General features: G+C 36.3%; 1 protein-coding gene across 1 annotated transcript in view; it reads left to right on the forward strand.

Annotated features, from left to right (window-relative positions):
* Positions 1–26,945, forward strand: part of HCN1 (hyperpolarization activated cyclic nucleotide gated potassium channel 1) — a 452,770-nt gene that overhangs the window by 378,907 nt on the left and 46,918 nt on the right. Inside the window, exon 6 of the mRNA XM_027520221.1 lies at positions 19,066–19,306. Within this exon, the coding sequence (XP_027376022.1) occupies positions 19,066–19,306 (241 nt within the window). The remainder of the gene's footprint in view (positions 1–19,065; positions 19,307–26,945) is intronic.

A 26,945-nucleotide genomic window follows, 5' to 3' on the forward strand; every position in this document is an offset into this window, starting at 1 on the left:
TCTTGGAGCCTAACTATGGCCTCCTATCCCCTCTAAGAAAAAGCCCAAGCTGCTTGAATTGCACTGGAGAAGCTCTGTGGTCTGCCTCCATCTTTGCATTCATGATTCACTGACAGAAAATTGTTGGTAATTTCCCTGGGAGGAAAAATTGTCTGATTGTCTCTTGGCCTTTCTTTATGCTACCTTCTCTATCTTCAATCCTTTCTACCCGACTTTCCTTCAATTTTCCATCAAACAATCTTACCAGGTACGAGTTTCTTCATAAATTTTCTCTGAAAACTCTCCATCCTTGTATTTTCATTTGTCAGTTTACTCTTCGTCTCTTTCAAGACTGTGAGCTTCTTGAGGGTAGAGACTGTGCCATAGTATCTCTGTATCTCTAGTGACTAGTATTTGATAGGAGCTCATTAAATATTTATTAGAAAAATGGTCTTTTACTGAATAATGAGTGAAAAGCAGGGTAAAAAATTATGGCTACTTAATCAAATTAGAGATCTTAGAAGCAGAAACATGAAATACTGAAATATTTAACATCCTAAAAAGGTGAAAACAATGTTTGTTCCTTTGTTCTTCAGCGTTTGCTCTTCTGGCATCAGAGTCACACAAAAGCCAAACTTTAATGTGAACTAAAACTATAGAAACAGGAAGCGTAGCATAGGAAAGTAAGCAAAGACATTGGCCAGCAGGTAACAGAAGTCATTATTCATTATCCATTTAGAAACCTGGATATAAAAAACCCAGATATGTTTTACAAAGAAAAGTTTAGTAAGAACAATGGGAAATATATCTTGTTCTCTGTTAACTTGGAGTATTATGTGCCTGCTATATTTAGGTCATAGTGGTAGATCACAAGAAACGTTTTAAAAGTAGTAAAATACATCATTCTGTCTTTCAAAAGCTGTATTCCAATTTAGAAGATGAGGTGTTAATTTATGCAAAGATGTATTTTGGTCCCTATTGTGCCTCTTGTGTCCAGAAAGTGCCTGGCATATAGAAGACATTGAATGATTGATACTATAAATATAAATGAATAAACCAGGATACTTGGGAAAACTAGATTATTTGATATGTATATTTTAATAAAAGGTAAAAATATAAGATGTGCATTGTATGCACGAACACATGCCACATGTAATTGTTAATCATATATTCAAGTTTGAGCGGACAACTATCTTACATTTTAATAAGACTTTTAACTTAAAATGCTTCGTTGTCCAGAAACCTCTTTTTTATGAAAGTATTTTGCATAATATGAGATGCTGATTTATACTTTAGAGCAACAATTTCTGCTAACACAAGTCTGGGTACTCACAAATGTACAAAAGTGAAAGGTTAGATTCTAAAAAGCTTACTAAAAAAACCCCATTGTTTGAAAATAGAGAAAGAAAATAAAATGTGGTTCTTATGAATGTGAAATTATTCCTTACTCATAATCAATTAAATCTGTGTTGTATCTATTTTATTCTCCATCCTTTCTCTTCAATGTGTTTGAATATTTTTAAATATGAAGAATCTCTAAGATGTAGAATGGCAGGAAGAATTTCATTTGTGTGACCTTTGAAAGCTCTTACCAGAAACTCATATCATGCATATGCAAAATAATTTAGCCAGTAGATATTTTGAGAGCAAAACTTTATGGAAAGAATTCTTGTACAGAAACTAGGTGATATATCTTTTTCATACATTGGAGACAAATTGCTGAAATGCCTTCAACAAATACCTCAACAAATGCCTTCAACAAGACCTCAACAAATTGAGGTCTCCATACAAATGTTACCTCCTTAACAGGGCCTCCCCTGAGAAGTTCATCTGGATTTAATTTCCTTGCATTCTCCATCATATGAGTTTTGTTGTTGGTACACATCACTTTGTTGTCTTGTTGTCTCTTTTTATTTATTTGTTAATTGTCTGATCTATTATAGGAACTCAGGACCCAAGAAAGTAAGGACTTCTTGATTTCCACCATAGCTCCAGACCCTCCATAGTACATCTTTAATAACTGCTTGTTGGATAAATAAATAAAGTCAAATTGTTAGATTATTAGATGATTAGAACTTGAAGGGAGCATTTTTGAGACACAGTAGAGATGCTGGAATGAAGAAAAGTGATGCCCAGAATTATGACATACTGTGGCCACTTACCTTTCTTAGTATCACTTTAGATTGTACTATGGAGAATGTGGTTTCTAACATATAACTAAAGGATGCTGGTATCTTTAGATTCCTCTGTGAGTTTGTTTTGATATACACACAAAACCCCCAGAAGGTCTTATTTTGCATGCAGTTGTTTTTATTTTCTTTTTAACTTTCTCAATGTTTATATACATTAGTGATTTATTTCTGAGTAAACCTGAGGGGTGGGAGAGTATGCCAGTAGAGTACAGTTATTAAAGGTTTCTGAATATTTTGTCCAAACTCTATAATATTAATAGTATCCATGGGATAGATAGAAAATAAATACAATTTTTCTTACATTGGTATGCCAGGTGTGCATAGAGTAATGTCAGTGGTTCATAAAACACAAGTTGCTGGATTCCCTGTCTGAACCTAAGCAGTGAGCCACTCAAGGTGGAGAAAATTCAGAACAGCACATAAATCTGTGTGTTCTTCATCCTCGAGCTAGGCCATATGACCATAGCACTGGCCCCAATGGCATTGTCAGCACCCTAAGAAGTGATTGGAAAGTCATCTAAAAAAATTATCTTTGTTTCACAGTCAACTAATATACATGGACCCGAGAATACAGGAACACCTACAGTTTTCTGAAAAAATTACTTAGAATAGTACCTAGAAACTTGGCATTTTAAATTAGAGCCACTATAGTGATGCATCAGAGAAGGCGATGGCACCCCACTCCACTACTCTTGCCTGGAAAATCTCATAGATGGAGGAGCCTAGTAAGCTCCAGTCCATGGGGTCGCTAAGAGTCAGACATGACTGAGTGACTTCACTTTCACTTTTCACCTTCATGCATTGGAGAAGGAAATGGCAACCCACTCCAGTATTCTTGCCTGGAGAGTCCCAGGGACAGGGGAGCCTGATGGGCTGCTATCTATGGGGTTGCGCAGAGTTGGACACGACTGAAGCGACTTAGCAGCAGCAGCAGCAGTGATGCATTAGTTATCTGTCATCTCTGTTCTCCACTATCTTGTTGCTCTGTGACTGTGTCTGGTTAAAATTCTGAGTCTGCAAAGTGGACTTCAGTGATCTCCAGAAACCTCCTCTCCCTCCCAGTTGTGCCCAGTCCTGGTTTGCCTGGAGAGCCCTCCTATTCTTCTTCTATCCACTTAAAATATGCACCTGTTTTGCCTTGTGGGCTCGGAGGTCTTCTGTTTCATTGTTTTGAATGGTTTAAATTGCCTTTATGATATTCTCAGTGTTTTGAATAGCATCATGTATGAGTGAAAGCCAACTATGGAGGAGCCATGCAGCATCAGGGAGAGAGTATGGCCCTGGTTCCACTGGCTTCATTTTTTTTTTTTTTTAATTTTATACTGAAGTTTACTGATGGCTCAGTGGTAAAGAATCTCCCTGCCAATGCAGGACTTAGAGGTTTGATACCTAGGTCGGGAAAATCCCCTGGAGAAGGAAATGGCAACATACTCCAGAATTCTTGCCTATAAAATCCCATGGACCGAGGAGCCTGGCAGGCTACAGTCCATGAGATCGCAAAGGGTCAGACACAACTGATCAACCAAACAACAAATAGTTGATTTATAATGTTATGTTAATTTCAGGTGTACAGCAAAGGGATTTAGTTATACGTATCAGATCAGATCAGATCAGATCAGTCTCTCAGTCGTGTCCAACTCTTTGCGACTCCATGAATCGCAGCACGCCAGGCCTCCTTGTCCATCACCAACTCCCGGAGTTCACTGAGACTCACGTCCATCGAGTCAGTGATGCCATCCAGCCATCTCATTCTTTTTCAGATTCTTTTCCCATATAGGTTATTACAGAATACTAAGTAGAGTTCCCTGTGCTATACAGTAGATCCTTTTTGACTATCTATTTTAATATAATAGTATGTATATGTTACGTATGTATATGTTAATCCCAATTTCCTAATTTATAGCCCCCCTCCCCACCATTCCCCTTGGTAACCATGAGTTTATTTTTAAGTCTGTGAGTCTGTTTCTGTTTTGTAAATAAGTTTTTTGTATCATCTTTTAGACTTGTGTTTCTCTGTGTGACTTAATTTAGTATGATAATCTCTAGGCCCATTTATGTTGCTGCAAATGGCATTATTTCTTCTTTTTTTTTTTTTTATTCAATTTTAATTTAAAAAAAATTATACATGTGTTCCCCATCCTGAACCCTCCTCCCTCCTCCCTCCCCATACCATCCCTCTGGGTCGTCCCAGTGCACCAGCCCCAAGCATCCAGCATCGTGCGTTGAACCTGGACTGGCATCTCGTTTCATACATGACATTTCACATGTTTCAATGCAAATGGCATTATTTCATACTTATTTTAAGGCTGAATAATATTCCATTGTATACACATAGACCACATCTTTATTCATTAATCTGTGGATGGACATTTCAGTTGCTTCCATGTCTTGGCTGTTGTAAGTAGTTCTGAAATGAACATTGGGGTGCATGTATCTTTTTCAAGTATAATTTTCTCCAGATACATGCCCAATAGTGGGATTGATGGATCATATGGTAAGTCCCACACTGTTCTCCATAGTGCCATTCAGTTCAGTTCAGTTGCTCAGTCGTGTCTGACTCTTTGCGACCCCATGAATCGCAGCACGCCAGGCCTCCCTCTCCATCACCAACTCCCGGAGTTCACTCAGATTCGTCCATCGAGTCAGTGATGCCATCCAGCCATCTCATCCTTTGTTGTCCCCTTCTCCTCCTGCCTCCAATCCCTCCCAGCATCAGAGTCTTTTCCAATGAGTCAACTCTTCGCATGAGGTGGCCAAAGTACTGGAGTTTCAGCTTTAGCATCATTCCTTCCAAAGAAATCCCAGGGCTGATCTCCTTCAGAATGGACTGGCTGGATCTCCTTACAGTCCAAGGGACTCTCAAGAGTCTTCTCCAATACCACAGTTCAAAAGCATCAATTCTTCGGTGCTCAGCCTTCTTCACAGTCCAACTCTCACATCCATACATGACCACTGGAAAAACCATAGCCTTGACTAGATGGACCTTTGTTGGCAAAGTGCTTTTGAATATGCTACCTAGGTTGGTCTCATATAAATGCAGCACCACAACTTAGTATCTGCACAACTTTGGGCTCTTTCATAACTTGTACATGTTTTACTTTCTTCATCTTTAAATATAAATGATGATGATGATAAGTACCTAACAGAGATGTTTTAAAATTAAATGAGAAAAAAACCCAAAACATTAAAAGTTTGAAAAGTGCCTGGTACATAGTAAGTACACAGTAAAATTTGATTCTTAGTATTACTATGATACCGTGAAAAATAGTATATAGTTGCAGCCCACACGGCTCTCACAACTTGATGAGAGACAGAAATTTAAACCAGCAATTATAACTGCGTGTTAGTGCTATGAGAGGTCATTCAGAGGATGTTAGACCATACCTCAGAGGGACACCAACTCAAGGTTTATCGTATGTCTCATTTCTTTTGGAATTTATTCAAACAATCTGCTAACAAGCCCTTCCTCCAGTTTAACAACCAGGCTTCTGGAGACAGCATCTTAGCATCAAAACTTGGCATTGGAATTTTAGGATCAGAGACTGATGACGCTTTAATGCAGGAGTATATTTAAAACAAAAAACTAACTAGAAAAATTCAGTGAGCCATACCCCTCTGCTTATGAGAGCCTGTTGGAATGTGTACAAAGTAAGAAGGTCTATTTTTATCATGATCAGATTTATACTGATTTGATTAGTGCAAAATGGCAAACTTAACAGTCGAGAAAGAGGTTAATGCACTTCTAAGTCTGTCTCCAAAGTTCAGAACTGATCTATTTTTAAACAATGGCATGTGAAGAGCTGTGGGCTGAAAATAGGTACAGATCATGTGTCCCAGCAGAATATAGGACGTCAGTATATTTCATTTTCACAGAACATGAATTGGGCTGAGAGTATAATACTGTCCTTCTGACCTTTAGTTTCTTGAATAGAGTGTTAGGGAAAAATATCCTAATTTGCACGCATATATTTAGTGTAATTCAGAACAAGTTCTTAAAGTACATACTTGTTGGTTTTTTGAATGTCTCCTAAAAATGTGTTTAGTTCAGATTAATTAAAATAGCCTAGACACGTAGTATTATAAAGCTATACAGGAATCGTGTGTCATATACTCACGTAAAAGGCACAGTAACCAAAGGCTAGAAAATATATGTAAGTGATCTAATCTTGGTCACATTACCAAGGAAAGAAATTGAGTCTTTACACTTTCATCTTAGAACTTTTCCCTTGCATCCCTAGTTTTTAGAAAACAAACAGACAAAAAGCATTTATTGATTTCTTAATGTGTGCAAGATACTGATTCAGGCATGATGAGAAGGGAAATCGTAAAATGCCCTTTCTAGTCCCACAGTGCTTTACTGTGTGTTTGTTGAGTAAAGATAGAAAAACATGAAAAAAAAATGAAGAAAAAGTTAAAATACATTACTAAAAATACAAGAAATGTAGGAAGTTACATATGGTTAATTGCCAGAGCAAAGCAGACATTACTCACTAAACTTTGAAATGGATTAAAGACTTAAATATATGGACCTAAAATCACAAAACTCTTAGAAGAAAACATAGGAAAAAATGCTTCTTGACATGGGTTCTGAAAATTATTTTTTTGGATGAGACCTAAAACACAAGCAGTAAAATAAAACCTAAGTTAGTCGAACTACATAAACTAAAAAGCTTCTGCAGAACAATCAACACAATAAAAAGACAACCCATGGACTGGAAGAAAATACTGGGAATCCACACATCTGAGGAGAGGTTAATATTCAAAATGTATAAACAACTGACATAATTCAAGAACATGAAAGCAAGCAGTCCAATTAAAAAGTGGGCAAAGGACCCAAATAGACTTTTTTCCCCCCCAGAAAAGACATTTAAATGGCCACGAGACATATTGAAATGTGCTGAATTTAACTGATCATTAGAGAAATGCAAATCCAAACCACAGGGAGCTATCACCTCACACCTGTTGGAATGTCTGTTATCAAAGGACAAGATGTAGCCAGTACTGGGGAGGACATGGAGGAAAGAGAAACTGGGAGGGTCAGGAGGAAGACCGTTTGTATCATTGAGCAAGAGCCAGATCCCTGGACCTTTCCCTTGATTTTTTCCTAACATCCCTTCAGTACTCTGCTTTATTGACTATACCAAAACCTTTGGCTGTGTGGCTCAAAACAACTTGTGGAAAACTCCTAAAGAGATGGGAATACCAGACCACCTGACCTGCCTCTTGAGAAAGCTGTATGCAGATCAAGAAGCAACAGTTAGAACTGGACATGGAACAACAGACTGGTTCTAAATTGGGAAAGGAATATGTCAAGATTGAATATTGTCACCCTGCTTATTTAACTTACATGCAGAGTACATCATGAGAAACACTGAGTTGGATGAAGCACAAGCTGGAATCAAGATTGCCAGGAGAAATATCAATAACCTCTAATATGTAGATGGCACCACCCTTATGGCAGAAAGTGAAGAAGAACTAAAGAGCCTCTTGATGAAAGTGAAAGAGGAGACTGAAAAGTTGGCTTAAAACTCAACATTCAGAAAACTAAGATCATGGCATCTGGTCCCATCAGTTCATGGCAAATAGATGGGGAAACAATGAAAACAGTGAGAAACTTTATTTGGGGGGGCTCCAAAATCACTGCAGATGGTGACTGCAGCCATGAAATTAAAAGACACTTGCTCCTTGGAAGAAAAGTTATGACCAACGTAGACAGCATATTAAAAATCAGAGACATTGCTTTGCCAACAAAAGTCTGTCTAGTCAAGGCTATGGTTTTTCCAGTGGTCATCTATGGATGTGAGAGTTGGACTGTAAAGAAAGCTGAGTGCAGCCGAAGAATTAATGGTTTTGAACTGTGGTGTTGGAGAAGACTCTTGAGAGTCCCTTGGATTGCAAGGAGATCCAACCAGTCTATCCTAAAGGAAATCAGTCCTGAATATTCATTGGAAGGACTGATGCTGAAGCTGAAACTCCAATACTTTGGCCACCTGATGCAAAGAACTGACTCTTTGGAAAAGACCTTGATGCTGGGAAAGATTGAAGGTGCAAGGAGAAGAGGACAACAGAGGCTGGATGGCATCACCGACTCAATGGACATGAGTTTGAATAAACTCTTGGAATTGGTGATATACAGGGAGGCCTGACTTGCTGCAATCCCTGGGGTCACGTAGAGTCGGGCAAGACTGAGCAACGAGAACTGAGCTTCACTACTCACCGCTACCCCAATATTTTTCTGGATGACAATGTTTCAGTTCAGTTCAGTTCAGTCGCTCAGTCATGTCCGACTCTTTGCGACCCCATGAATCGCAGCATGCCAGGCCCCCCCGTCCATCACCAACTACCAGAGTTCACTCAGACTCATGTCCATGGAGTCAGTGATGCCATCCAGCCATCTCATCCTCTGTCGTCCCCTTCTCCTCCTGCCCACAATCCCTCCCAGCATCAGAGTCTTTTCCAATGAGTCAACTCTTCGCATGAGGTGGCCAAATTACTGGAGTGACAATGTTTAGGACTTCAAAAATTAGTCCTGTGGTAGTGTTGTATAGGAGAAGGCAATGGCACCCCACTCTAGTACTCTTACCTGGAAAATCCCATGGACGGAGGAGCCTGGTGGGCTGCAGTCCATGGGGTCGTTAGGAGTCGGACACGACTGAGTGACTTCACTTTGACTTTTCACTTTCATGCATTGGAGGAGGAAATGGCAACCCACTCCAGTGTTCTTGCCTGGAGAATCCCATGGACAGAGGAGCCTGGTGGGCTGCTGTCTATGGCGTCGCACAGAGTCGGACACAACCAAAGCAACTTAGCAGCAGCAGCAGCAGTGTTGTATAATTCTACTTATGAGGCTGGTGGAATAAGCACATTCATAGCAACAGAGAGTAGAATTTATCAGTGATTTGAGTGAAGGGAGAAAGTTATAGTTTAAAGGTTACAGAACTTTGGTTGAAATTGATGAGAATGTTCTAGGTATAGATACAGAGGAACTTCCCAGGTGGCGCCAGTGGTAAAGAAGCCACCTGCCACTGCAGGAGACATAAGAGATGCCAGTTCGATCCCTGGGTCGGGAAGATCCCCTGGAGGAGGGCATGGCAATCCACTCCAGTATTCTTGCCTGGAGAATCCCATGGACAGAGGAGTCTGGCAGGCTACAGTCCTTCGGTTATCAAAGAGTCAGACACCACTGAAGTGACTTAGCACGCACAATCACTAATGGCAACGCTCAGACAACATTATGAGCATTTTTGTGAATTGTATACATGGAAATGCTTAAACTATAAATATTGTTGTATATATTTTACAAAAATCTAAAAAGTCAAGCTTATAAAGTTGCACCCATTATTATAACTCTCATCCTGCCTCTAAAGTCATTTCCATCTGCCTGTAGCTCTTGTCAACTAAATGCCCATGATACTTCACACTCAATACAAAAATAAAGCAAAATCCTTTTTTTGTGTAAGTAAAATTTTTTTTGTTTTCTGTTTTTTAATGTATTTCACCCCAGACTGAAGAGCTCAGAAGTTGTTGAAGTGTGTGGGCTGTATTCTACAGCTTCTCAGAGCCATTTGAGCTGGATCATGTGTATCACCACTGCCCCTGCAGTACTTCCGGAGCTGAGGGGCCGCTGTGCCTTGACAGATACTCCAAGGGGGGCAGCTGCGTCCTTCCTGCCACACTTTAGCCAGCCTAACTCGCTATGTTAATTTGTTAAGGCTGTAATCACAAAATGCCATGGTGGCTTAATCAACAGACAATCATTTTCTCATACTTCTAAGGGCTGAAGTCCAAGGTCAAGTGTCAGCAGGTTTGGATTCTTCTGGGGTTTCTCTCCTTTGCTTGCAGATGGCCACCTTTCTTTTCATGTGCTCAGTTTCTTCTTCTCATAGCAGTCAGACTAGATTAGGACCCACTCTCACAGCTTTATTTTAACTTCATCTCCTTGTTAAAAGTCCTGTCTCCAAACACAGGCACATTCTGAAGTACTGGGAGTTAAGACTTCAACATATGAATGTAGAGGTGTCACCGTTAAACCCATAACCTTTGCCGACACGTGCAATGCTTAAATCTAACTAATGTGACAGACAAATAAATATTTAATGCAGCTTAGAATGCCTGCTTAGTTTTAGGGAGTAGCCTGATTTCCTCATGCCCTTTGCACATATACACATACTGTTATTTCTATTGCTGACCTATTAATGGTGAAAAAGAATTTATGTGGATTTTATTACAAAATTTAATGAATAGATTTTTATCAAATTCTCCAAATCCCTTCTCAGACTTTTTAAACTCATTGTACTATCCACTGGTCCTGTTTGAATAATATTTTTTAGTTTAGCTGTTTGATGTAACTGTATTTGACAGTCCAGATTAATCTGTTTTTATCCTGCCAAGTGGGCTTCAATCCTGTTCTGTAAATCACTCTACAACTTGCTCACAGTTTGCAGACCACTGGAGCTGCACTCCCTGGTGTTTACACGAATCCTAACTGAGCTTCAGCCTAGGATTCCAGAGTGCGACAGTGATACTAAGTCTCTAATGAACACTGCCGTTGTCAGTATACAATTTTTTAAAATTTATTTATTTTTGGCCAGCCTGGGTCTTTGTTGCAGCACACAGGCTCTTCATTGCTCCTTGCAGGCTTTCTCTAGTTGGAGCAAGTGGGAGCTACTCTTCTATTTGTGGCCAAGGGGCTTCTTATTGCAGCAGCTTCTCGTTGCAGAGTACAGGCTTTAGAGCTCATGGGCTTCAGTAGTTGTGACACACAGGCTTGGTTGCCCTGCTGCATGTGGGATCTTAGTTCCTGGACCAGGGATCGAACCTGTGTCCCCTGCATTGGCAGGCAGATTCTTAACCATTGAACCACCAGGGAAGTCTCAATATACAAAATTTTGATTTAGGCTTTTTGGTCTGTTTCTACATTATTTTCTTTCCTGTACAATCAAATTTAAGTGACTGTTAAGAGAATTTTATGTCATCTGCTGACATCCTGCATGGTACCTAATATGTTCCTGTGTTCTAGGAAGGCAAAACAGTAGGAGTATGCAAAAACCAAATTAATCTCAAGCTTCATTTGCATTCGTCTGGTAAAGTTTAAATGTGATTTAATATCTCAGAACCAAATTAGATGCATATGAGAACTGTAACTACAGAAAACATTTAAATTTTTGAATCTGCAGCTCTCAAAATTCACCATGTTCTGATCTATTCTTTACAAGCAGGCAGATTTCATTTAAGCCACTTAATCATAATTTGCCATTTGTATATGCAGAGATTTTAGGCTAGTTACCTTTTAACTCATAAAATGAAGAGACTATGAACCTAGCAATTAATGCTATAGCCAAATTAAAAATAAGAAATGGTGAAAAATATTAAAGCTGGCTAATATTTAAGAATCCATTGCAGACTATTTATCTCTTTATCTCTGTTGGGTTTTTCTTAATATAACTACGATTAACACAAGATGAAATATTGTGTGACCATTAAAAAGAATGTTATTGAAGACCATAACTCAAAATGGCAAGTATTTTATGTTATAAATGTGGGGAATAATAGATATTCAGTGTTATTATGATTTCAATTAGGTTAAGGTGAATAAGAAATCACATTAAAAGAATACATCAGTTACTTTCAGTGATGGAAATACAGTGATTTTTTTCTTTTATTATTTTAAGGGATATGTGTGTATTCATTTTGATTTTAAAGATTTTTAAAAATATAATTGCTTTCTAATATAAAAAATTTTATTTTTTTATAAGATGTAAAACTGCAATAAACTAAAATTGAGGCACCCTATATGTTAATTCATCAATCCTCTAACTCCTTATCTTACCTCTAATTCCTTTAACTTCCCCCATATAAATGTTATTCATCTCAGCTCAGTTGGTAAAGAATCTGCCTGCAATTCATGAGACCCTGGTTCGATTTCTGGGTCAGAAAGTTCCTCTGGAGAAGATAGGTTACCCACTCCAGTATTCTTGGGCTTCCCTGGTGGCTAGATGGTAAAGAATGCACCCATGATGTGGGAGATCTGGGTTCGATCCCGGGGTTGGGAAGATCCCCTGGAGGATGGCATGGGAACCCACTCCAATATTCTTGCCTGGAGAATTGCCATGGATAGAGGAGCCTGGCAGGCTAAGACCATGGGGTGGCAAAGAGTCAGACACAACTGAGTGACTAAGCACATAGCACATCTCTAACCAAAGTTTTTTAAGAGACTTCACTTTCTTATCTCTAATTCCTTTAAATTCCCCCAAATCAATATTAAATGTATTTATTACCTTTAATTTTATTACATATTTTTCATTTTCAGATTACTTAGGAAGTATAAAGACAGTTAAATGCTCTCTTTAAAAAAAGAATAAGACAGATTATCCCAGCTAAAGAAATAGCTCTTTATAAATTCCCTGTAATGAGGACACAGAAATCAAGGGAAATGCTTTGACTTTCAGAAATAAAAGCAGTTACCTAACTTGTTAGTCAATGTTTGCGTAACTGTTTAAAACATTTTCAAGCGTTAAGGTTTGTATGGGGTGATTGACTTACACATGCAGTCAACCATCTTGCAAATTAAAATACAAACCACCAGATCAATATAAGCCTATTGGAAATGCTGAGGGAAATTTTTTTTTTTAATTTCAACTATGTGCTTCTTTAAAAAAAAAAATGGGTTGTCTATTTAATTTGCAATTCAATTTCTAAATTACTACATCATTAGGGAATTATAAGAATTTTTACTTTGGCCACAGGGAATATCACTGACTGTGCTCAAAGACTGTCTTGTCATTTTTATCTTCTGAACCTCTGCTCCTATCTTGACTTTTGTCTTTAATAACCAGTACTCAACTCAACATTTAGAAAAAAATCTGACCTAATATATTCTTGCCTTCCCTGATGGCTTAGACAGTAAAGAATCTACCTGCCAATGAAGGAGGCCTGTCAACCCCTGAATGGGGAAGATCCCCTGGGGAAGGGTATGGCAACCTACTCCAATATTCTTGCCCAGAAAATTCCATGGACAGAGGCACTTGGCAGGCTATTCTTACCAAATTACTCTGAACTCTTTTTTCTCTGAAATTTTATAGAATATATAGTCTCTACCATTACTTTGATTTTAACATTCATTTGTTTTATAATACAACTGTTACTTATAATGGTAAATGATAGATAGCGCTTCGTGAAATTAAGTATTTTCCTTGTATCTTTAATCATTACAGTTATCTAGGTAGAGTTGCTTACAAGTGAAGAGTTCAAGGTATGAGTCACTTTGTACAGGCACTGAGTCAGTTGGTTTTGGTATCAAGGACTAAGCCCAGATACATACACAGCAAGAGACACACAGAGTCTCACCCGTGTTTAGTTTACTTTTTACAATTATCTTACACTGAATATATATATATATATTTTCCTTCCTCAACTTGTAGATACTTCTTTATTTTAGGGACCATGGTTTCCATATCTGACTGCTTATGACTTGAAATGTGTTATTAAAAACAAGGATTTTTTTGAGTCATATCCCTTAAAGATTTAGATTCAGATTCTCTGAATCTGGACTGGAGCCTGGTAAACTGTATCTTAGAAAAAGTATTATAAATACATCCAAGTAAGAAAATACTGTCTTTGGCAGGCCATCAAAGCTTTTTTTCTTTTTCCTTATTGACGCTGTCTTCATAAGAGCCATGATTAGTCCCATAGACTAATCCTGAATATATTCTGTTATTTCCCAAGAATAGTTCTACATCATGGGTAATTCTTTTCTGTGATGCATCCCATATTCAGATTCACCACTGGAGCTTCCTTGATTATATTACTGTGAAAATAATTTTATATTATTGTTAATTTGAAGGAATCCATTCATTTTCTCTCTGTGGAACTTTTACCTCCTTGTGAATTCTTTCCGATTTAAACTGTAAATTCTAATAGAACTTGGACAGCAAAAGCCATAATGGGACAGAAAGTTATTGGCATTTAAAAGCTCTTCCTCTTCCCATGAAGTCTGCTTGCTTTGAGAGCATATAGTTTAATGGACTTTGCTGGTAGCTCAACTGGTAAAGAATCCGCCTGCAACGCATGAGACCCCAGTTCAATTCCTGGGTTGGGAAGATCCCCTGGAGAAGGGATAGGCTACCCACTCCAGGATTCTGGTCTGGAGAATTCCATGGGGTTGCAGAGACTCAGACAGAACTAACTGACTTTCAGTTTAATGGAAACAATCAAGTGAGTCTTGAGGTTAGCAAAATTTTTAAAAGTGCTTCTCCATCAATCATATTTCTTTATAGCACATTTTCTTAGAGAGAACATATTTAGTTAAGTTATTAATATCACTCTATTAGTAAAACAAAACTTTTAACACTCCTCCTCTTTAATCACAGGTCCTTATAGCACATTCACTTAAAACACACAGTTAAGTTATTAATATCTCTACTCTCCATCCAGATTCTTTATGGCAGTTGTTCTAATGAGAGTTTTTAGTGACATGTCTGGCTTGAGTTAGGAGTATTGTCTATACACAATACATAATGAAAAGGATATTTCAAAGAGGCCTACTAAAAGAGTTATCAAGCCAGTGCTGTAACAACTCGAGTAACAAATAATTGGTTTAATCTCAAAGTGTAAGATAAATATGAGCCTGAAAAAAAAAAAAAAGTGAAAGAGTTAGTTACTCAGTCGTGTCTGACTCTTTGTGACTCCATGAACTCTAGCCACCAGGCTAGAATCTGTCCCTGGGATTCTCCAGGCAAGAATACTGGAGTAGGTAGCCATTCCCTTCTCTAGGGGATCTTCCCAACCCAGGAATTGAAGCTGGGTCTCCTGAATTGCAAGCAGATTCTTTACTGTATGAGCCATCAGGGAATCCCGAAATATACATATATACATAAATAACTTATACATATATAAATAAATATATACATATATACATATGTATATGTACATATATAAATAAATAAATAAGTTAAAAAGTAGAGGAAAACGGACAAATCTCCTTTTTAAATTCCAAATAAATCAACTTTTTATATATTGAAAACACAGCATAATATAACAACAAGACAATGACAATGAAGAATCCTACATTTGATCTTACTTTGACATGTCAGTTTAAGATACGAAAGCCTTTCTTTTTCAGCAGTCCATCCCAATATTTTGCTAAAGTACAACAGGATTATTCATGTTAATTGTTAGTGTAGAAAATATTTCTTTAACTATGATTTGGATATTGTTAAAGTGCACAAGTCTTAAACATACACAAATCTTAGATGAATTTTTAAAATATATATGAACCTACATAACCTCCTGGATCCATGTACAGAACAATTTTTAGAAGGCTTCCTTTTTTCCTTTTCCAGTCAAGCCCAGAGGTTCTCAGTCTTCTGACATATAGCTATAAGCAGTTGTGCTTGAAATTCACACAAATGGCGTCACACACTGCAGAGTCTTTAATGTCTTCCCTCTTTTGCTCATCATCATGTCAGTGTGATTCATCCATGCTGTTGTGTGGCAGCAGTTCTTTCTTTTTATATTTCAGGCTGTATTTCATTCTATGAATATGTCACAATTTATTTCTTCATTCCACCTTTCATGACACTTGGGTTGTTTCCAGTTTCTGGCTAATAAAATCAGCCTGTTATGAACATTCTTGAAGTGCCTTATGCACTGATTTCTCTTGCATATTTACCTTATGTTGGAACGGCTGGGTAATTGGATAATCATGTTTTTAACTTTGGTAGATACCGCCAAAAGTTTTCTAAAATGATTATATTATGTTTCACATATACCAGCAGGAAGTATATTGAATGGCCCTACATCATTGGAAAAACTTTATAACTCTTAATTTTAGCCATTAGCTATTATGGTTCAGATGGTAAAGAATCTGCCTGCAATGTGGGAGACCTGGGTTAGATCCCTGGGTGGGGAAGATCGCCTAGAGAAGGCAACTCACTCCAGTATTCTTGCCTGGAAAATTCCATGGACAGAGGAACCTGGTGGGCGGCAGTCCATGGAGTTAACAAAGAGTCAGACATGACTGACTGACTAACACTTTCACTTTCATTAGCTATTAGGAGATACATGGTTTCACTTTACATTCTGCCAGTAATTACTGTTGCTATGCATATTTTCATAGGCTCATTGGTCAGATGAATATTTTGTTTGTTGAAGTGTCCAATCAATAGTTTTCCTTGATTTTTCTATTTAAGGAGTTCTTTTTATATTCTTGACAGGAGCTCTTTGTTGGGATATGCACTGCAAATAGCTTCTTCCCATCTGTGGTTTGCCTTTTCACTGTCAATGGTATCTTTTATTGTTGGTAATTTGATTTCTAGTTTGTTTAACTTTATGACAATAAGAAAAAAAATGGGATTTGATATATTTAGATTGCTTCAGGGATTTATTTTAACCATAAATCTGTGCTTTGGAATCACACATATTCTGTAACCTTGGGAAATTTTATGCAATATCTTCTTTGTTATTAAAAAGAATAGCAGTATTTTAAGATTCCTTCTAGCACTACAATTCTTTATTGACAACTTAAGTATCATTCTGGAAAATTTTGTAAAACATTTTGTTCTCCTCCATTCTACAATATTTTATTTCACACAGTATAGCTCTAAAAAGTTTTAAGCGTGGTCGCTATAAATATAATTACCATCATTGCAATAATGAATCATAGAGTAATCTTAACAAAACAGAGTTGCTGCCTCATTGCTAAATTCTTACACCCAACACACTCTGTATTTTTAGACTGTATGGAGCTCACAAGGTTTTCCTTCTAAGAACTTATGTTAGACAGCCATTCAAATGGCATCCTAAAGACCAGTTTAATTTCTTGTTAAATATGCTTTCAATTATTTTCTAAAAGTGAGAAAACAATGAAGAGAAAAATCTGTATCCTTCAAATCAAAGAATGTAGATGAAAAGATTATTTTATTATTTTGTTTGAAAATTTATTTTCTCTGCAACCTGGCTTATTTTCAGTTTTCTACACAGGATACTTCTATGTCATTCTACACATAATATCATTAACTTTCAAACAAGCAATCTGATCATTTTAACAGTATATTTCTGTCTCTTTTTAATTCATGTGGTTACCTTGAATGGTTCACCTTTATCTTCATGTATTTTTTTGTATGGAAGAGCCAATATTTTGAATAGTGAAAAACCACATTTTTATATATATAAGGCTTGTTTCTCAAGCTATTGACTTGAGAAAGCATTTTAAGAATTTTAAATAGCCACTTCCCAATAGGAATATAAACCAAGTTTTGCGAGCACTTTGTTTTCCAGTGCCAAAACTCCATCTTCCTTTTTCCCTTTCAGCCCCCCTCCTCCCTTCTTTTCTTCTTTTTTATCCCTTTGTTCTGTCTACTCATACATTATGCATATAGATTGAACACTTACTATGTGCTGAACTTACTGTAGTCCCCCACTCCAACCACAAGTCTTTAACACCAGTTAAAATTGATCACAAATGCCCCTAGATATAGCCACCCAAATGTCTACTGTGCGTTACAGAGCTTGGATGATGCTGTACCAAGTACCACATGTAATATCCTTCTCTTATTTTTGTCTTTATGTTCACTTTCTGGTTATTGCTGCTGATTTTTAAATATTTTATCAGTTCCCATGAAACTCCACTATTAGAGATACTTATCTGCTTTGCTGAATTCACAGCGTATTGTTGAGGATGAAACACATTCTTTTCCATGTTGGACTCAAAATCCTGTGCCTTCTGCATCAACTGGAATTTTTTAATATCCTGGAGTATTAAATATCAAATTATTTTATGAAGAAGATTGAGGAAAGTTTCTTTCCCCATATTGGAATCTACAAGTTTGTATTCCCAAAGCAGGAATTCAGATCTCTTTCTCTTTTAATACCTCTGAATCTTTTTGCCGTTCTTCCATCTCTTGGCAGAGGTGACTTCGTTTTATATGTCTCTTAAGCATGCTCACAAATTCAGGTCCAACCCTGTTCTTTGCAGGGTGGGGGTGGGTGGTGCGGCATTGGAGAAGGTATTTCTAAGAAACGGCACTGAAGTGAAATTAGATTCCCATTGTTTATTCTGTTCCATATCTAACTTTCAGCATTAAAACTGGTTGGTCCCATATCCTTGTTTTGGTTCATAGTGATAGCACTGTGTCTAATCTGATGTATAAATCTCCTAATTTAGAACTGACCTGATCCCATAAAGAAAGCAATTTAGAAAAAGGAAAATATGGCCTCTGTCCAGCCCAAAACTTCCAATGATAACCCAGGAGGTTTTGACAGGGTAATTTTCTGATCTAACCCAGAAACAAATTGAATTTATAATTATAGATTGTAGTCAAATTAGAGTCTCCTTTGTGTAATGTGAACAATATCAAGTCTCCTTCCCATAATATGAATGACATTAAGAAAAAACATCAGAATGCTGTTGGCATTTTGTTGGCAGCTGGGCTCTTGTTTCAGAATTCCAGTCAGTAGGTGCAAATTAGGTTGTTCAACACAATGGACCACAGAAGCAGTAACATCAGGGTTAATAGGAAGTGATGTGGTTTCTTTTCTTCATAAAAACAGATAAAAGGGAGACTAAAACGCTTCCACATTTTAATTCTAATTTTGTATAAAGAATGGTAAAGGAATGGGAAGTTATAAAAGTGAACTTGTATATATTTAATTAATATTTATTGATGTTTAATACATGCCTATACTACTCTATGTACTAGGAATACAACATTTCAGCTCAATAATAAAACATAATCCCTGACTTTTAAGAAATATGTGGATTATTAGAATTTATGTATTTTTGTTTCTTCATTTAAATTACAGTATTATGCTATATAGAGATCTTAATTTCAGCACCTGTTTTGCTTCCTGATATGATTAATCTCTCTTAATTTTTGTTTACTCTTGCCATCTTTAGGAGATAGTCAACTTCAACTGCCGAAAACTAGTGGCTACAATGCCTCTTTTTGCTAATGCGGATCCTAATTTCGTGACCGCCATGCTGAGCAAGTTGAGATTTGAGGTGTTTCAACCTGGAGATTATATCATACGAGAAGGAGCTGTGGGTAAAAAAATGTATTTCATTCAACATGGTGTTGCTGGTGTCATCACAAAATCCAGTAAAGAAATGAAGCTGACAGATGGCTCATACTTTGGAGGTTAGTAAAAAAGAAAATGTAACTCAGATGAAATCTAATTTGCTTGCAATATGTATCTTTATCCAAGTTTTGGAGATGTCAGAATGTTGATTTATTGGGCTTGAATGTGGACTTGTATTTGAATTCTGATAAAAGTGTCTATAGTGTGTCGACTGAAAAAAATGCATAACTAAAAGTTGAGAATTATGTTTTATTTGGCAGACAAAACTGAGGACTTAAGCCCAGGACACAGTATCTCAGATAACTCTGAGAGACTGCTCCAAGAGGTAAGGGAGGAGCCAGGGTATATAGCAGTTTTTGCGACAGAGACCAGGTAGTTGAAACATGGAATGATTACTGTTGGTTAGAGAAAACCAGATATCTCAAATTAATGAACTTAGTGCTTTTCTTTGTATGAAAAGATGCAAGAGGTCTGGGCTCATTGAAATTATTCTTTTGATATGCACTTCAGTTGTCTGGGGCTGGTATCCATGCTTTCTCATCCTTAGTCTCCTCTGAGAGCATCATCTGGGGTGGGCTGCAGCAGTTGTCTGGTAGGTGGTGGGCATCCTGTTTCTCTCCTGAATTTGCTCTGGGCTCACCATTGGGTGGCTGTAATGTGTTGGATTGATGGCTGAACATCATTTGTTTACTGATATGGCAGGCAACATTTTTTCACTGAAAACTGGTATGTTTTCACATTTCAGTGTCACATGTTCAGTGCATATGCATTTACTATTGTATTCGTTAGAATATTGCTTCAGCTTCTTAAACCAGAACCAAGTAACAGTGGCTTAAGCAGATTGAAAGTATGTTTTCCTCTCACACAGAAGTCCCAAGAGGGTTTAATGACTCTCTCCAAGACAGTTTTTAGGCATGCAGATTTTATTTATTTTGCTGGGCTGCCATCATCTAGAGTATTTTCCTTATTTATACCAGACAAATTGATTCCTCTCCACAATATGGACCACAGGAAGGGAGAAGGGGGCAGAGGAATTGAAGAATGAGCAGTTTCTCTTTAGATATGTGCCCAGAATAGCGAACTTCACCTCTATTCACACACGATTGGCCAGAATTTAGTTAAAAGAGTACCTCTAGGCATAAGGAAAGCTAGGGAATACAGCTTCTAGTTGTGTGATATATTAGTCAGGGATTTCTAGAAAAATGGAAGCAATAGGAGATATATAACTCCTATTGTGTGTGTATATTTATATATATTCACACACATACAGAAAAGGAGATTTATTATGAGAAATTGATTCATATGAGTATGGAGGCTGACAAATACTATGATCTGCATCTGAACCTGAAGAACAGGAAAACGGGTGATTAAATTCAGTCTGATGTAAATACAATCTGAAGGCAGATGAGTTGAGATGTTAGCTCAAACAATGAGATAGGAAAAAAATATTCGTCTCCCCTTCTTTTTTTTCTCTATTCAGCCCCCCGTGGATTTGGAGGATGCATACCCTGAAGAGGGCAGACTACTGAGTCACCTGGTTGAAATACTAATCTCATTTAGGAACACCCTCATAGACATATCCCAAATTATATTTTTCTGGGCATCCTATGACCAGTCAAATTGACACATAATTAACCATCACAAGGGGCTATTTGCCTTGCTGAAAATTCTGACATTTTGAGTTGTTTCCAGCTTTTTACTGTAATGAGCTGTATATATTTATATTTGTGCAAATGTACAAAACTTGCCTATGAGTTGATTTACTGGGCCAAAGTCTATGCATACATTTAAACTGAAAAAACATTAAATCATTTCTTTGATGAAACTGCCAATTTCTACATTGCTTTACCCATTGATTTTTACATTTTTCCTCCTAATAAGTAAGATTGGCATCCCCTTATTATTTGCTTTGTACTTCCATTATTAACAGTGATACTGAGGCATTTCTTCAAAGATATGGATTGTTTTTATTTGATTTTCTATTGCTATTTTTGCATTTTTTAATGTGTTGTTTGTCTTCTTAAAGCAAATTTACAGAAATGTCCCTAATGTATTTTTGATATAATGTAACTGTTTTCTCCAAAATTATTACTTCTTTTTAAACTTTCTAATTTTTTGTTTTATCATTCTGATCTTCATTATTGTCTATTCGATTTGAATTTTAGAGCATTTATGTTTCTAAAGTGGGTTTTTTGCACTGCAAAATTATGAAAATGTTTCCGTATTTACTTCTATTTTATTTAGTTTCACTACATTGTTATTATAATTTTAACTTGTTAGAACAAGTGACGGGGAATGACTATTGATGTCTCTTAGTGCCAGTTCTGATTTAACATTAAAGACAATGATTAATACTACAGTGTCAGACATTGGCAAGTTTAATAGTTAAATATTACTCAGCAGTAGGAAACTGAAATATTTTCTTTAGAAAAAGTCAGGAAATCTGCCTTAACATATCAGGTTTATTCTACAAGACAAATTCAAGTGAAACATTTTCTTACCATGGGTGAGGTATTCCCAAATGGCTCTTATTACTTTGTACTAATTCTTCACAAACTTTATAATATGCCTTTAGAAGTTTTCTCTGTCAGAATTAATGTCTCCCAACTCTGTGTCTCCATACTACTTCTCACAGCTTTCCAGTGTTGACTTCTTTCTGCCTCATACTGAACACTGTTGCTAGCTACCTGTCTTCCTTCTGATATTAGATGGGAAAAATGTGTGCATCAGAATCATTGAAGAAGCTGTTTAAGTTCAGGCTCTCCCTATCAGAGATTGTAATTCAATAAATCCAGACTAGGGATAATACTTTATTTGTTTATTCAATTAGATAATAAATAACCAGTATATTTGAGCCCCTGAAAATCAGTAAAAAGAAAGTATTCAAATCAAATTAGTGATGTTGGCTAATCTGAAAACTAGGCAATATATTCATTTTTATTTTAAAATAATGATTATAAAAGCAACAATAATATGCTGAGTTTAAGAAGTTTTCTTCAATAACAGCTATAAAATTTATTGGGAAAAGTTTTAATTTTATTAAATGCTTATTTGGAATATATCAAATTAACCATAGGTATGAAAAGTGAAAGTCACTCAGTTATGTCCGACTCTTTGCAACCCCATGGACTATACAATCCATGGAATTCTCCAGGCCAGAATACTGGAGTGAGTAGCCATTCCCTTCTCCAGGGGATCTTCCCAACCCAGGGATCAACCCAGGTCTCCAGCGTTGCAGGGAGATTCTTTACCAGTTGAGCCACCAGGGAAGCCCAAAATAACCATAAGGCTCTCATTCATTAACCTATTGCAACTGATTAAACCTATCAGCTCAAAATATTTGGCCAGTTTTTGGTTAACCCAATGATTAGCTTCTTTGACTTTCTCCCCATTCATTAAGGATGATTTTTAATTCTTCATCTTTCTCTTTCTTCCCACTCTTCTTCCTTGTCATGATTCTGATTGCATCACCCCCTTACTCTTGTGCCGATTATGCTAAGAAAAAAGAAAGAGGAAATTAGGGAAAGCTAAGAACTTTAAAAATATCTACTTTAGTAAGCTCAGAGAATTAGTGTTCACATGAAGAAAAAGTAGAAATTGAAAGTTGATGAAAATAAATAAAACCTGGTAGTAAAAAATAAAAGTATAATCCAACTTTGAGGGAAAGTGTTTTGGGAAAAAAGGTTTTTGAAGTAATTAATGTAAGTGTGACAAGTACATAAAAGTTTAGAAAGGAATTTCTGAAAGTTGTTATTATGCAATAAGAATATGTGTGCTCAGTCACACAGTCATGTCCAACTCTTTTCAGCCACGTGGATTGTAGTTCTCCAAGCTCCTCTGTCCATGGGATTTTCCAGGCAAGAATACTGAAGCAGGTTACTGTTTCCTCCTAAGGGGATCTTTCCCACCCAGGGATCAAACCCAGGTCTCCTGTATCTCCTGCATTAGAAAAAAGGATTCTTTACCACTGAGACACCTGTATTTCCTCATATGTGTTTAATCTCTGCTCAATCTCTATGCCTTTTCTCTCCCTAATATTGTTTGTTTTTTTTATTTTCTTAACTTTTTTCAGAGCTACTTAAATATTTGTTATTTTTGTGGTATCTTCAAAGAAGGAGTTTTTATTTTACTTTTCACTTCACTAATTTCTGTATTTTTTCTGTATAAAATCTGTTCTACTTTTTACTTCAGTTTTACTTCTTTTAGCTTCTTGAGTTTAAAAGCTAGTATATTTATTTTGAACTACTCTTCATCTTTGATGACTGCAATTTATAATATACATAGTCTGTTTATACTGCTTTGGTTAAATTCCACTGCATTTTTAATATAGTGATTCATTATTACTTTATAAAAATAGATTGCACTTTCCATCTGGATTCATTGTATAGTACATGAGTTATCTTTTATTTAAATTCTCTTTAAAAATTTTAAATGGAAACATTTGGGGATGGAATGGTGGAAAGAAAAAAAGCACATATAATGTTTGAATAGGAGAATTACAGAATATCAAAGATGTTAAATAAATTATATTGGCAATAAGTAATGTGTAAGAAAGATAAGATTAAATGAGATTTATTTTAAAAGAGGAATGAGGTGATCTTCAATTACTAAACCTAGTTAAACTACCAAATGTAATTATACATAAAATAAAATTTTTCTCCATCCTTTTTCTAAATTTCTTAAGACATAAATGATCATCTTTAAATATAGTTTTACAAAATGACTGATGAAGTTATCCCTCATTTTAACCATTTAACAAATATTTCACCTATAGTTTATTCCAGTGAAACAAATATCTACTTATTCAATCCAGCTCACTTCAGTAAGAAATTCTCCAAAATAGCAATTGGTTTGGGTTCAGTGCTTTTAGTGTCATTCACATTTTCATTATGGTGATTTGAAATGGCTATTAGTGGGCCTGTCCTTTGGTGGACAGTTTATGGAAAAAAGTAGGTCTGCATTACTTTCAGTTATTTTACACATACAATTGATATTTGTTCAATTTAAACACCAAATCAGATAAAGAAAGGCTGTTAGAATCTAATAATAAGAACTGTACTTATTTAACATGTAAGGGTTTAAAATTTATACCCCTTTAAGTATCTAATATGAAATTTTGAAAGTGATAGAGCATACTTTTGTAGTGTATTAATTTTGTATTTTGCATCAGCTGGACATGGCAAGTTCACAGTATTTTTAAGCAGAAGAGCCTGAGATCAACTTCGTTATGTTCTTTCCACTCTTCCAAAGTGTCTTAAGTGAGTAAGCATAATCAATGCACAGGAAACACTCCAACTAAATGACAAGCAAAATAGTGAGATATGGAGATCTCAATTCGAAGATCAAATTCAGAATTTCGTGTTCGGTACCTAACTTCCTAACTTGATTTATTTCTACAATAATACAGGACTGTTTCTAGACATATATATATGTCCAGAGAGGTTAACTTCATTAAAATTCCCAATAATGTATCTCTGTATCCGTAGTTCATGATTTTAAACAAAAGCTTTTTTTCTAATATAATGTTTCATTATTAATATTTCTGTCCACTCACCTTGTAGTGGTTGTCTCTCCACATCAAGTGTTTTAATTGATTCAATCCCTTGACTTTACATCTTTCAAAATGTTTCTCTCATAGGTTCTTCTTATAATATATTAAAGTTTAGTGAAGTGAAATTCACTCAGTCGTGTCCGACTCTTTGTGATCCTATGGATATACACTCCATGGGATTCTCCAGGCCAGAATACTGGAGTGGGTAGCCTTTTCCTTCCCCAGGGGATGTTCCCAACCCAGGGATCAAACCCAGGTCTCCTGCATTGTAGGTGGATTCTTTACCAGCTGAGCCACCAGGAAAGCCCCCAAAAAGTGGTGTATAATACACCTTCCGGAAAGAAAATACTTCCCTTGATGGTTGCCATGATAAATCATTTGGTATTGAATGCTATTTAGTCATGTCTAACATTTTGACAGCCTCAAGGAGACTGTCAGCCACTTTATATAGCTAAAGTGCATATTTATGGTTTTTATGTCCAAAATGCATTTGGCCAGATTACAATGATCTGGCATTTTTAAATGTAGAGCTGCAGGTTTGAAAAACCACAGGCTATCCCTGTCATGGTGATCATTCATTGTTTGTAAGAGGACTAAAAACATCTGCCAATCCATAGTTTACAGTTTACTCCATTTCTAGTCCATTGTACATTTCTAAAAGCTGACTGATTTTCTAGGAGATGTGAGGACTCTGTTGATAACAAAGTTACAATTTGATTAGTTCAATATTAATTTAACTACTATAAACATTCTCGCAAAATATAAGGAAGATGAGGTGGCAGCAGGGAAAAACAATCAATCTTCTTCAAGATTTTTTGTTCTGTTTTGTTTTCCTTTGCTTCCTCATTCATTCTCTTCTTAGGTCAGGTTAATGAAATATTTGATTCTATGATAAGAAGACAACTCCACTGGATCTTTTCGTAGGTTGTATCCCACCTAGAAATACCAGGTAATGTACAACCACAGGATGAATCTTTGCTAAATCATTGAGTTAAGAGAGGTGTTAATCCCCATCTAAATCTTCACCTTCTAGTTCTTCAATTGAGTAGTGTCATGTATAAATACATCAATGCATGATAAAGGATTATATCCATATGTCTGAGACACTTATGAAAATCAGGATGAACATTAAGACATTTTACTTTGAAGTTATCATGTCTTTCCCTCTTTAATAAAAGAGACAAAGAAGCAAAAGTTAGAGAGAAGAAAAAGGAAAAAACAAAAACAGCTTTATTACAGTTCTGGATCTTCTCGTATTCCTGTGATTATTCACAAGTCACCACTTTTGAAGTATTTATAATTAGAGAGGTATGGCCTCTCTAATTATAAATGGCCAGGCCATATCTTGAACCTAGTCAAATAAAAACTCCTTAAGGCAAATGTACTTTCTAATTCTAATTTCTAGTGTGTCATTCTAATTCATGGACTTAATTTCTAAAATGTGCCTCTACCTAGCTCCTAAGTTTCAATGTCTATCAAAAACTGGGGTAATTGATTTTAGTGAAAAGTATGGGGTTCTGTTGCAAGGTAAAACAAATCTAGCAGGTTATGATTCACTTTAGAATGTACAATTGATTTGACTATTTTGACATACTCTTTATCATTCTCTTGAAAGCAAAAATTGTGACATTTTGATTACCAGTTTTCTTTGGTATTCATATTTTACTTGCTTTATTGGTATATGCATTTTACTTATATTATTCAAATGCTACCTTCTGTAACAATAAACTCGGTATATGCTATTAAGGGAATGTCTGATAATAAAGAACAGATGGAAGATTTTTTTTTTCATTTTGCATGCATAGCTCAAAGGTAGAAAGAAGCAGGGCTTTCCATCAAGCATAACTGGAGGAAAAAGGTTTTTAGGTAGAATATACATCATCAATAGGATAGTCTTAAGAAAGAACTATCTCCTGGACTGATGTTTTTTTCTTCTTTCTTTTAAAGAGCAACCTTTTTTGAAAAATTATTTTGTTTATTTATTTTTGGATGTGCTGGGTCTTAGTTGCTATGAAGGCTTTCTCTTCTCTATCACACTGAGCCGGGCCTACTCTGTAGTTGCTGAGCAGAGGCTTCTCGCTGCAGTGTCTTCTCTTGTGGTGGGGCATGGGTTCTAAGGCACACAGGCTTTAAAAGCTGCAGTGTGG

This window comes from Bos indicus x Bos taurus, chromosome 20 (assembly GCF_003369695.1).
Source record: "Bos indicus x Bos taurus breed Angus x Brahman F1 hybrid chromosome 20, Bos_hybrid_MaternalHap_v2.0, whole genome shotgun sequence".
Classification (NCBI taxonomy): domain Eukaryota; kingdom Metazoa; phylum Chordata; class Mammalia; order Artiodactyla; family Bovidae; genus Bos; species Bos indicus x Bos taurus.